Genomic DNA, 13,422 nt, shown 5'->3' with positions numbered 1-13,422 from the left:
ATTATGATTTTACTAGCAATTTCCTAATGGCTAGAGATGTTGATTGTCTTTCATTTGAATACTTTCCATATAGATTTTCCTATTATTTTTCTTGCTTTCTTTATTGCATGACTAGAACCTCCAGTACAATGTTGAATACTAGTGCTGAGAGTAAACATCCTTGATTGTTTCTGATATCAGAGTGGAAGCATTTAATCTTTCATCATTAGGAATGATGTTAATTATTAGAACTTTGTTGCTGTTTTTTTTCAGATTGAGGAAATGCTCCTCTATTTCTAGATTCCTTAGTTTTTATTATTAATAGTAATAATGAATAAATAATAAGTTTTTATTATTGATGAATATTGAGTTTGATTTTGAACTAATTTTAGACTTACAGAAAATTTGCAAATACAGAAGAGAAAGTTTCCCCTAATCTTAACATCTTGCAAAAACATAGCATATCACAAAATTTAAAAAGTAATAAAGCAAATAACAAAACCATGAAATCAACATTGGTGCAACTAATGTTAACTAATTTTATTTTTAGCTCAATTATAATGCTTAAAATAATTTCACCAGTTTTCTCAATAATTTCTTTTTCAAAAATTTCGGATCCTATCCAGGATTTCACATTGTATTTGCTTGTAATTTATCTTTAGTCTCTACCATTTTCCAAGAATTCTAGCCTTTCCTTGTCTTTCATGTCTTGACACTTTTAAGAAGTATTGCTCAATTAAATGCACTAACTTTCATTTCTGGGATAAACTCTACTTGGAAACAACATATTAATTTTTTTATGTTTTTGTATTTAAATTCCAGTTAGTTAATAGACAGTGTAGTATTAGATTCAGATGTATAAAATAGTGATTCAACACTTCCCTATATCGCTGGTGGTCATCGTGTATTCCTAAATTTCCATCACCTATTTAACCCACCCCCCAACGACCTCCTTTTTGGTAACCCTCAGTTTGTTCTTTAGAGTTAAGAGTCTGTTTCTTGCTGAATAAATACTATACTAGATGTTAACTAACTTGAATTTAAATAAATTAAAAGGGGAGTCTGTTTCTTAAATTCCACATATGAGCAAAATCATATGGTATTTGGTCTTTCTCTGACTGACTTACTTTGCTTAGCATAATACTCTCTAGTTCCATCTGCATGATTGCAAATGGCAACATTTCATTCTTTTTTATCACTGAATAATATTCCAGGGTGTGTGTGTGTGTGTAGATATCTTCTTTATCTATTCATCAGTGTGGACATTTGGGCTGTTTTGATAATTTGGATATTATAGATAATGCTGCTATAAACATAGGGGTGTGTGTATACCTTTGAATTAGTATTTTTTTTATTCTGTGGGTAAATACCTAGTAGTGTAATTGCTGGATAGTAGAGTAGTTCAATTTTTAACTTTTTGAAAAACCTTCATACTGTTTACCAGAATGGCTGTACCAGTTTGCATTCCACAAAAAGTGCATGAGTATTCCTTTTCCTCTACATCCTTGCCCATACCTGTTGTTTCTTATGTTGCTGATTTTAGCCATTTTGACAAGTGTGAGGTGATAGCTCATTGTAGTTTTGACTTGTATTTTCCTGGTGATGAGTGCTGTTGAGAATCTTTTCATCTGTCTGTTGGCCATCTGAATGTCTTGTTTGGAAAAATGTCAATGTCTTCTGTCCATTTTTTAGTCAGATTATTCATTTTGGGGGCAATGCGTTTCAGTAGTTCCTTATATATTTTGGATACTAACCCTTTATCAGATAGTTCATTTGCAAGTATCTTCTCCTATTCCATAGGTTGCCTTTGAGTTTTGTTAATTCCTTTGCTGTGCAGAAGTTTTTTATTTTGATGTCGTCCCAATAGTTTATTTTTGCTTTTGTTTCCCTTGCTTCAGGAGACATATCTAGAAAGAAGTTGCTATAACTGATGTCAAAGAAGTTACTGCCTGTGTTGTCTTCTAGAATTTTAGAATGGTTTCAGTCTCACATTTAGGTCTCTAAACCATTTTGAGTTTATTTTTGTGTTATGGTGTAAGAAAGTAGTCCAGTTACATTCTTTTGCATATTGCTGTCCAGTTTCTCCAACACCATTTGTAGAAGAGACTGTCTTTTTTCCAAAGAATACTTTTCTTGCTTTGTCAAAGATTAATTGACCATATACCTGTGTGTTCATTTCTGGGTTTGCTATTCTGTTGTACTGATTTATGTGTCTGTTTTTGTGACAGTACCATAATATTTTAATTACTACAGCTTTGTAATATAACTTGAAGTCTGGAATTCTGATCTCTCCAGTTTTGCTTTTCTCTTTAAATATTGTTTGGCTATTCAAACATTTATGGTTCCATACAAATTTGGGGATTGTTTATTCCAGTTCTCTGAAAAATTCTATTGGTATTTTGATAGGGATTGTATTAAATGTGTAGATTATTTTGGGTAGTATAGACATTTTAACAATATTTGTTCTTCCAGTCCATGAACAGGGAATGTCTTTTGATTTCCTTCTGTCATCTTCAATTTCTTTCATCAGTATTTTATAGTTTTCAGAATACAAGTCTTTCACCTCTTTGGTTAGGTTTCTTCCTAGATATCTTTATTATTTTTGTATAATTGTAAATGGGATTGATCCTTAATTTCTCTTTCAGCTGCTTCATTATGGTGTATAGAAATGCAACAGATTACTGTAAGTTGATTTTGTATCTTGCCACTTTACTGAGTTTGTGTATCAGTTCTAGTAATTTTTTGGTGGAGTCTCTGGGTTTTCTATATATAGTGTTATTTCATCCACAAATAGTGCAAGTTTTATTTCTTCCTTGCCAATTTGGATACCTTTTATTTTGTTTTGCTGTCTGATTGTTGTGGCTAGAACTTCCAATACTATGTTCAGTAGTAATGGTAAGAGTGGACATTCCTGTTGTGTTCCTGACTAGGGGACAGCTTTCAGGTTTTCAGCATTGAGTATGATGCTGGCTGTGGGTTTTTCATATATGGCCTTTACTATGTTGAGGTATGTTCCTTCTAAATTTACTTTGTTGAAGGTGTTTATCATGAATGGATATTGTACTTTGTCAAATGCTTTTTCTGCATCTATTGAAATGATCATATGGCTCTTATCCTTTCTTTTATTAATGTGATGTATCACATTGGTTGATTTGCAAATATTGAAGAATGCTTGCAACTCAAGAATAAATCCCACTTGATCATGGTGGGTGATTTTAAAAAATATATTGTTGTATTCAATTTACTAGTACTTTGTTGAGGATTTTTGCATCTATGTTCATCAGAGATTTTGGCCTGTAGTTCTTTCTATGATATCTTTTATCTGGTTTTGGTATCAGGGTAATGCTGGCCTCATACAATGAATTTGGAAGTTTTTCTTCCTTCTAAAAGTTTTGTTTCTTTTCCTTTTTAAAAATTTGTTAACATTTATTTATTTCTGAGAGAGAGAGATAGAGCACAAGTGGGGGAGGGGCAGAGAGAGAGAGAGACACAGAATTGGAAATAGGCTCCAGGCTCTGCTCGAACCCAGGAACCATGAGATCATGACCTGAGCCAAAGCCGGACACTTAACTGACTGAGCCACCCAGGCATGGCCCATCTTCCACAAGTTTTGTAAGAGTTTGAGAAGAATAGGCATTAACTCTTTTTAAAATGTTTGGTAGAATTCACCTGTAAAACCATCTGGTCCTGGACTTTTGTTTGTTGGAAGAGAAGTTTTCAGTTATTATTTCTTCAAATAAATTTTATTCCCCCTTTTTCTCCCTTTTTCTTTTGGGACTCCCTTTTTCTTCCAAGGCTCCTGAATATTATCACATTTTGTTAAGTCACTGAGTCCCTAAATCTATTCTTCTTTTGTATAATTCTTCTTTCTGTCTTTTGTTCTACTTCATTGCTTTCAATTACCTTGTCTTCTAGGTCATTGATTCATTTTTTCTGTTTCTTCCAGCCTACTGTTCATTGCATCAAGAGTGTTTCTAATCTCATTTATTGCACTCTTAGTCTCTGATTCTTTTTAAGCTCCTATCTCTGTGGGTAAGGCTCTCACTTATGTTTTTCATTCTTTTCTCAAGTCCAGTGAGTATCCTTATGGTCATTACTTTAAAATCTCCATCAGACCTGTTACTTATATCTGCTTCACTTAGATCTCTGTCTGTAGCCTTACCTTGTTGTTTCATTTGAAATAAATTTTTATGTCATCTCATTTGTCTAAATCTCTGCCTATTTCTCTGTTTTAGAAAAGGCAGTTATGTCTTCTGGTCCTGGAAGTAATGGTCTTATGAAGAAGAGGTCATGTAGTGCCCAGGACCTGGTCCTTCAGGCAGTGTCTCCAATGTTTGCTGCATGAATTCTGCTCTTGTGTTCTGGGTGCTCTATCCTTCATGCCCATTGTCTGTAGAAGTTCTCTTTGGCTTCTTTGGGCAATGTTTGGTCTCTGGCCTGAATGTGGAGGGTTTTAACTAGGTGTGCTGTGGTCTGCTTGTGAAATGAGACTTATCACCACCTCCACCAGAACTGAGGCTCTGCAAAATTCTCTGGTAGGGAGACATGGTGTGGGCAGGGGTTGTACTGGTCTTCTAGGGGAGGGGCCAGCCGTGCTAGGACTAAAGCTAGTGTGACTAAGAAGGGCAATTCCGCCAGAGTATAGGGGGATGGTGCTTGGTATAAGCAAGTTAGACAGCCAGCATCAGTGGTGCTCTGCTTTCTGCACATGGCTATGTCTTTATACTGAGGAGTAGGGGAGAGAAATAGCGCAAGCCAACTCCTTTGTTCTCAGAGTGGTGTCTCCATGAATGCTGCCTCTCAGGGGCATGTTCACAGAAAAGCAAACAATCTCTTCACTGTGTACCCCAGGTTCTCTTTAGATCACTGTTTTCATGCTTTCTGCCCTCAGGTTATTTGCCTGTTTTCTCTCCAGGAGGAGTGCAGTGCCCTCAGGACTCTATCCCAGCCAAGCCTGCTGACCTTTAAAACTACAGGCTTTAAGCCCTACTGGTTGTAAAAGCACGTGAAATTCAGCCCATCTTGTTTTCCAAGCCAATGTCTATGGGGAAGCATTCTACTTGTGTGTTGCCCTGTGTGCTCCTTTCTCTCACCCTTCTCTGAATCCATGGTTCCCTCCCCTCCACAACATCTGTGATTAGCTGTGATCTATTTCTCTCCTAAATCATGGCTCTGTACTTCCTACCTTCTTCAATGTAGCCTCTTCTTTCCGTTTAGTCATGGAGTTTATTCTGCCAGTCTTCAGGTTGGTTTCTATGGTATTTAGGATGATTTGATAGTTATATAGTTGTATTCATAGGATGAGGTAAGCCTAGGGTCCTCTGTCTACATCTTCCTTGAGATCATTCTAGTAACTTTTTTATATAGCTGGATATACTTGGCTAATATTTTAAATGTATTTTTGAATCCATGATCATAAGTGATTTTGATCTGTAGATTTATTTATTTTTATTCTTTATTATTTTTAAAAATGTTTATTTATTTTTGAGGGAGAGAGAGAGAGTATGAACAAGTAAGGTAGAGGCAGAGAGATAGAGGGAGACCTAGAATCTGAAGCAGGCTCCAGGCTCTGAGCTATTAGTGCAGAGTCAGACATGGGGCTCAAACTCACAAACTGTGAGATCATGACCTGAGCCTAAGTTGGATGCTTAACCAACTGAGCCATCTAGGTGCCCCTATAGATTTTTTAAAAATTTGTGATGTTTTTGTCTAGTTTTGGTATCAGTATAATGTTTTAATAATTAATTGGGTAAAGTTACTTCTGCTTCAGTTTTATAGAAGAGTTTGATAGAATTTTGTAATATTTCTTCCTTAAAAGTTTGTACAGTTCACCAGTGAAGTCATTTGACCTATTGTTTTCTTTGTGGGGAGATTTTAAATTGTTTTTATTCTTTTGATGTATGTAAGATCAGTAGTGATATCACCACTTTCATTTCTTATATTACTAATTCGTATCTTCTCTCTTGATCAGTCTGGATGAAAGTTAATCAATTATATTGATATTTTCCAAAAAGTCAGCTTTTGTTTTACTCGATTTTCTCTATTATTTTGTTTTCTGTTTACTATTATCTTTGTTATTATTTTCCTTAGGTTTATGTCTTTAACTTTGCTTGAAATGCTTTTGTCTGCTGACAGTAAATATTTTTATCATTTGCATGATGAATGCATCTTTATTTCTCTTTAATTTTTACATATTTTTTCTCTTTTGTTCATTTATTTTCACTGGAATGGAATTCTAGCTTGGCATTTTTTCTTTTAGTTCTTCTATTAACATTATCTATTGTTCCTCTTTATGTAATACATATTATTTTTCTACAACTGCTTTAATAATTTCCTTTTTATTGTTACTTTTTTGGCATTTTGATAATGTAGAATTTTGATAGTGTAGCATTTTGGTTTCTTTCTTTCTTTCTTTTAGTACTTAGGGTTTGTTGACCCACTTGAATATGGAGGTTCATTCTTATCACCATGTTTAGAAATTTGGGGTTAATATTTTTTAAATATTGGTTATGTTTTTCCTTATACACCATCTTTTTTGTTTTCCTTTTGGGACTCTGATTTCATGTTTGTTATTTCTCATAGCTTATTGAAATTCAAGTTTTTCAGTCTTTTTTTTCTCTTTCATTTTGGATGGCTTGTTTTGCTATGTCTGCAAGTTCTAACCTATTTCTCTGCATAGTCTAGTCTGCTATTGATTGCATCTAGTCTATTTTTCGTTTTAGATGTTATAAGTTTCATCATTTTATAGTTTGAATTGGGTGTTTTCACATCCTTGGTTTCTTTCCTCATCGTTTAGGTTTTCCTCTGTCTTCTTGTGAAGACAGAAATACTTTATGTGAAGTGTATTTGTAATAACTACTGTAATGTGCTTGAATCCCAATTACATTATTTGTGTCATTTCTGTATGTGTTTCCATGACTGATTTTTCTCCTCATTATGGTTTATTTGGGTTTTCTCCCTTTGTGCTATGGCCGAGCAACTCTCTTGCCTCTTTGCATGCCTGGAATTATTTTTATAAATTACAAACATTGTGAGTTTTATGTTTTGAGGAGTTGGGTCATTTTACTTTCTTTTAAATATTTATGTACTTTGTCCTGAGAGGCAGTTAAGTTGCTGGTAATTTGTTTGGTCTTTTGAGGATTTCTTTTAAGGGTTGTTAGGTTATATCCAGAAGGCTGACATGTGGGATCAATTTGTACCACTACTAAGATTATACTTTTCTGAAGAGTCTTTTTGATATCTTTGGTGTTAGACATCTTTCCTTTTGACTGGTGAGACCATGAACCATTCTGGGCCTTGTGTTACCTCTAGAGATCATTCTGTTTACTTCTTTCTGGTGCTTATTTCCTTGGCCTTGATAGATTCCTCACATTCACATAAAGATTAGCAAATCAGCAAAAGATATAAGGATTCCCATCTTCAGGTAACACAAGTTCTCTTTCTTTGTACTTTCCTCCTCTTTGGTCCTCTGTTCCAAACTATGAACTGTTTTTTCAATTTAGGATGATCACAGACTCTGTTTGGGTTCCCCAATAAAAAAAAAAGCAGGCAAGAAACTGAACACACACCTCAGAAACTGGAATCTTCAATGGCCAATAAATATTTTAAAATGCGCACAGCCTCATTAGTCATCAGAGAAATGTAAAATATAATCACAATGAGATACTACTCTATGCCTACCAGAAGGGCTAAAATGAAGAATACTGACAATCCAAGGATAAAGTTTAGACCAAAAGACATCTTCACATATGTGTAGTTGGTGGGAATCAGTATAACTGTTTTGACATTATTAGCTGAAGGTGGACCTGCACATAATCTGTGATGCAACTATTCCAATTCTAGGTAACAGAAATGGGTATATATGACAAAAAGTGTGTGTGCATGTGTGTATGTGTGGGGGGGGGAGGGAGAGAGAGAGAGAGAGAGAGAGAGAGAGAGAGAGAGAGAGAAGAAGAAGAAGAAGAAGAAGAAGAAGAAGAAGAAGAAGAGGAGAAGAAGAAGGGGGAGGGGGTTCATAGCAGTATTGTTTTCAATAGCCACAAACTAGAAACAATCTAAATGTTTATCAAAAGAATGGGTATGTAATTTGAGATGCTTAAACTGGCTTGTAAATTTGTGTCATATTTTCAGAATTTGAGAGCAGACATCTAGATACAAGAATAGTCAAATAATTTGATAGTGCCCAATTAAAAGCCTTCCAATAGTGAGACAAAATGGAGAGAAGTCTCACCAAATAGTTGCATTAGTTGTGAAGAGAATATCTGTCCATAGCTCATGTACAACTTCAGAATCATGTTATAGGAGATATTGCTTGAAGGGCCCCTCAGTGATCTCTGAATAACTGGGCACTTTGGGTCAGATGGTCTCAATCCTGGGTACATGGACAGAAGTCATCAGCAAGTTGTAATTCTCTCAAAGGGAAACTGCAACAAAGGAGAATGTCTCCAGAGGAAACTGGGGCTTTGGATTCTCTTCTCATGTTTCTGGGTCAGGAACGACATTATTATTTGTAAATTATTTTGAAAAATAAGTGAGAGTCTCAGGTGAGGAAATCACCATTCAGAGAAGAAGCAATAGAAGCCCAACTACCACAGCATAATTGGCCCATAGAGAGTGTCTCTCTGAGGGAAGAGAAAGTGACTTCTTCCAAATTCCACATTTTGCCCATGTCTGCTCTTCCTGGGGCCAATGACGAATTCCGTCCTGGAGGTAAGGCGGTCATGCTCAGAGGTACTCCACTGGGTCCTTAGGAAACCCAGGGTTTCCTCACACACAACTTCTTGCTTGGCTCATGTGGCAATTGGATTGAATCTGGTTACTGGAGAGATAAGTGTCTCATTTTGCAATCGGTTTGGGGGAAATTATATATGTAATTTTATTAAAAATTTATTAATATTAAGTTTAAACTTTTAATTCCAATATAGTTAACACATAGTGTTGTCTATAGATACAGATCTATCTATACCTGTGTTATCTATAGATGACATAAAGAAAACATATTTTGGGTAGTCAAACTGAAGAGAAAGTTCTTTCGGATACCTCCGGGAAGCGCAGCACCTCGCATGGGGCTTGGGCTGCATCCAAAGGGATCACTGGGCTTGGCCACCACAGGTCATCTCCCTGTAGCACACTGCACCCCTCGGCACCAGCCCGCTCCTGGAAATCTGCACCAGCAGACGGGTCTGTGCTAACGGGTGCTCTTAAATAATGATGGTCAGAATGTGATTTCAGTTGGAGAGCTGGCTTCAGACTTTGCATTGTCCCAACAGAAACCATGATAAGCACAAGTGTTTCTCTTTGTAATCTTCCTGGGCCTTTAAGGAAAGCCCTGGCCTATACACATTAGGCATTACTACAATTAAAAATCAAGCCTTTAAGTAATTATTAGTTTTTGAGAGGTGAAATACTCAAAACTCTCAGATTTTTTTTTATCAGATTTTAAAACAAATCTACTTAGTTGGCACCTGAGAATATGTTGTCAGCTACCTCCAGCGCTGCTGTTTGTTTTTGTTATCGTTGTTGTTTCTTGTAGCCATCTGCTGGTCAAGTTCCTTTACACAACTTGTTTCATATTACATGACTTGATAGCATCATTAGAGACTACCTCATTCACCTTCCCAGGACTAGCTCATGAAATACTATCTGTAGATGGTCAAGTTCCATTGATGGTCCCAGACACAGAATTTTCCCCTGTAAGGTCACTTGTCTGTCTCCTGTGTACCCAAGTGTGTTGGCCTGAATACTTTTGTATCCCAACTTTTCCTTTTTCATTAGGGCTAAAGAGGTATGTTTCTTCCTTCTCTAATAGAAATATTACAAAGTGACTTGCTAACTTTTTGAAGCTCTGAAGTAAATTCTAAAGAATAAAGAACACTTTGTACATTTGTTGCTTCCCCTTGTAACTTGCATAAGTTATCTCTTAGAGTGAGTATAGTTTATCAAGCTTGATTTTTTTTTATAGATAAAGACTTACAGTCATATGCAAATGCCCGCTTCTCTGCTGGCTAATCCCAGCATCTCAGGCACTGTATTTATCTGTCGTTAGCTGCATTTACTGTCATGAGTACCCTTCACACAAAGTGGGATTTGTATCACAAATGGTGTTATCGGATCACAGATAGCAGCGAGCAGATAATATCTCCTTGGGACAGCTGTGCATGAGTTTGACTTTCTCTACCCAAAGGGCAGGGTAATTAGAGGGACAGAGGATGTGGGAAATTGAGAGTGGTCCAGGAGGTTTTTGGAAATCACCTGTGATTTGAATAAGGTGCAAACAAGATTAATAAGAGTTCTAAAGAGAATTTCTGAATACTAGAGCCCTTGAACTTTCTGAAATATTGATACGTCAGCAGGATTAGAGAGTTTGGAGATGTTATTGAGCAGATTAGAGTGTCGTGGCCCGCCGCGACAATCTGAAAAGAGACCCAAGGCAAGGGAATGAGGAAGAAAGAGGAGAGAGAAAGTCAGGGGTTGGGAGGGACACTCAGAGCCATTGCACCCAAAGTGTCATTCTTTATTAGCAGTTTGTAGCTTTTATACAATAACCACAGGAGCTACTGTTGAATAAGCAAAGCATAAAAATAGGCCAAGTTCCTTATTTTCCAGACTGTCCCCCTTGTAACCCTGCTTGCTAAAGCATACTTCCCTATGACCTCATGGAAGGATGAGAACTCTCAAGGGATAAGGAGGAGGAATTGTGGTAGACCCTTATTTTTAAAGGTCAGGGGCTGACCAGACCTTGGCATTTAAACACATCAGGGGCACATGTGCAGGGCACATGGAAGAGTCCCGAGAGCTGTTGCTCTACTTGTGGGAGGGCGCGTCCCCTTGACAAGAAGGGGAACTTCCCTCTAAGGAGCTATAGTTCGACCGGTCACTCCTCCTGTGCTGCCGCTTCCCACACTAGAGTATAGCCTTCTGGTCATGAGAGTTATGGTAGATGGAATATTAGCCCAAGGATGCGATAAGACAGCTTTCTAAGGAGGAGAAACAGTCAAACATCTCAGATGAGGATAAAAGTAAGGCGAGGTTAAAGAAAAAGATAACCGAGTCTTTTCCCTGAATTAATTCTGGTTAATTATGTTCCATCAGAGAATAAACTCCAAACCATAGCTATCACTGCCCAGGATACATACAGAGTCAGTGGAATGTGTCACCAGTTTTCCATTATCTCTTAGTTAATAGGCTAATATGCGTGGCAAGTATTTGAGTGCCTATCATTTCTTAAGGAAGCTACTTAATGCATCTTTGACTTTGATTTGTTTCTTCCCAGCCATACCTGTGCTATGCTACTCTTCCAAAAAAAGGAGGAAAAGAACACTGCCGATTCTTTCCTTTTACCCTCTCACAGAGGCAAGACAAGCAATGAAGAATTTTCAAAACAGAGGCTGATCCCCCAAGGCCTTCACTCTTTATTTCACTGACTCTGAAATGTTATGTGGTAATTTTTTTTTTTGCTACTGAAAAATCTGTTTTATATTTGCTACTTCCTACTTGCAACCTAAAATTTCTGATTTTAAAAGGATGAAAATTGAGTATTTCATTTGCATAGATACTCTAGAAGTAAAACGATAAATTAAAAACAATGCTTAATGCCTCTTAGACTCCATTCAGTATGGCTTTTGAGGTGGTAAGGAGAGGAATACTGGTGTCCTACAAAGAAGTAAACAAACTCCATGTTTAGGAACTGGCCCTAAGAAAGCGAAGGATGTTTTCATTAACCTTTTTAACTCAAATGTCTAAGCATTTTAATAAAACCTTTCCTATTTAAGGAGGGGGAAGAGCTTTCTTTTTCCTTGAATCAAGCCATATCAATGGGTCCTATTCTGGTCCCAAACCCTGAAGGAGACATATAATCTGGGAAAGCACACAATGCAGTGTGAGATGGCTTTTTGGTCTGAATGACCTCATCAGCCCTTCTGCCACCTTAAGTATTTGGTATCTATTGATTTATAACTTGAGTTTGGATCTCAGAGGCTCATGGGCAGGGAAAACCAGACATGGATGAGTGAATTCATTCTGCTGGGGCTGTCCAGCTGCTGGGACACTCAGATCTCCCTCTTTGTCCTTTTCCTGGTCATGTATCTCGTGACCGTGCTGGGGAACTTCCTCATCATCCTCCTTATCAGACTGGACAGCAGGCTACACACGCCTATGTACTTTTTCCTCAGTGTCCTGTCCTTTGTGGACATCTGCTACACCAACAGCACTGTCCCACAGATGCTTGCTCACTTCCTGTCAGCCCGGAAGTCCATCCCATTCCACAGCTGTGTGCTCCAGCTCTTTATCTCCCTGGCCATGGGCAGCTCCGAGTTCTTCCTGCTGGGAGCCATGGCCTATGACCGCTATGTGGCGGTGTGCTACCCGCTGCACTACACAGTCATCATGCATGGAGGGCTCTGCCTGGGGCTGGCTACTGCCTGCTTGGGGGCTGGCTTCATGAATTCATTGATGCAGACAATTATCATCTTCCAGCTACCTTTGTGCCGAAATGTTATTAATCACTTTGCCTGTGAGATGTTGGCTGTGCTGAGACTGACCTGTGTGGACATCTCCTTCAACAAGGTCATGGTGGCCATCTCAGGATTTCTGGTGATCATGCTTCCCTGTTTCCTGGTTGTGTTCTCCTATGCTCGTATAGTTGCTGCCATTCTGCATATCCGCTCTGCCCAAGGACGCTGCAAAGCATTTGAGACCTGTGCTTCCCACCTCACCGTGGTTTCCATGTGCTTTGGAACGGCCATCTTCACATATTTGAGACCCACTGCTGGCTCCTCAGCAGAGCAAGAGAAGATGGTCGCCCTGTTCTATGCTGTGGTGACCCCAATGCTGAATCCCTTAATCTACAGCCTGAGGAACAAGGAGGTAATGAGCGCCCTGAGAAGACTGTTGGGAAAATTTAGTGAGAAAAGGTGAAGAGTTAAAGAATTGCTCCTTCCTTCTGGGAGCCCAGAGAACGATATTTCAGACAAGGAGGAAATGGTTGACATGCCCTTTTTCCAGATTTGTTGATAAGGTAGATCAAGTTGAGCACAGTTTTGAAGACTGACGTTTCACATTAGTCCGCATTTTGACTATGTATCACTACCCTATTATACATACTGTAAAAAAAAAAAAAAAGAGCCTCTAGTAATTAAGTTGGGATCTGCTGGGTTAGCAGTCTTTCTAGAGTTCATGTTGTCCCTTCCCCTTTCCTATTTCTCCTGCATATGCCCCGAGGAAATGCAGTGTGGACATGGAAAAGTCTCAGAAGGAGGACAGCCACGGCTCACATCTTGACTCATCCCTCTGTGGCTTTGACAAATATGTTTAGTATCTCTGACCTCCAGTTTACTGAATCATAAAAAGAAGGAATAAAATTCAATATGTGTGATTCTTTTGAAGATTTTATATAATCTATGTAAAATATTTGGTAGGGGGGTGGTATAGATATTTAACTATTTA

At 37.8% G+C, this 13,422-nt stretch overlaps 1 protein-coding gene across 1 annotated transcript; it reads left to right on the top strand.

The window, feature by feature from the left end:
* Positions 1–11,958: 11,958 nt before the first annotated feature.
* On the top strand, positions 11,959–12,894 carry LOC115304760 (olfactory receptor-like protein OLF3). The gene has a single exon (XM_029955046.1). The coding sequence runs from the start codon at positions 11,959–11,961 to the stop codon at positions 12,892–12,894; it is 936 nt and encodes a 311-aa protein (XP_029810906.1).
* Positions 12,895–13,422: the final 528 nt, after the last annotated feature.

The sequence above is a fragment of the Suricata suricatta genome, chromosome 2, assembly GCF_006229205.1.
Source record: "Suricata suricatta isolate VVHF042 chromosome 2, meerkat_22Aug2017_6uvM2_HiC, whole genome shotgun sequence".
Classification (NCBI taxonomy): Eukaryota; Metazoa; Chordata; class Mammalia; order Carnivora; family Herpestidae; genus Suricata; species Suricata suricatta.
The sequence above is the reverse complement of the archived record's forward strand: the minus strand, read 5'-3'. Positions and strand labels throughout refer to the sequence as shown.

What these genes read in the sequence shown, in the direction of transcription:
- LOC115304760 (XM_029955046.1), top strand. Translation starts at nt 11,959, where the DNA reads ATGGGCAGGGAAAACCAGACATGGATGAGTGAATTCATTCTGCTGGGG.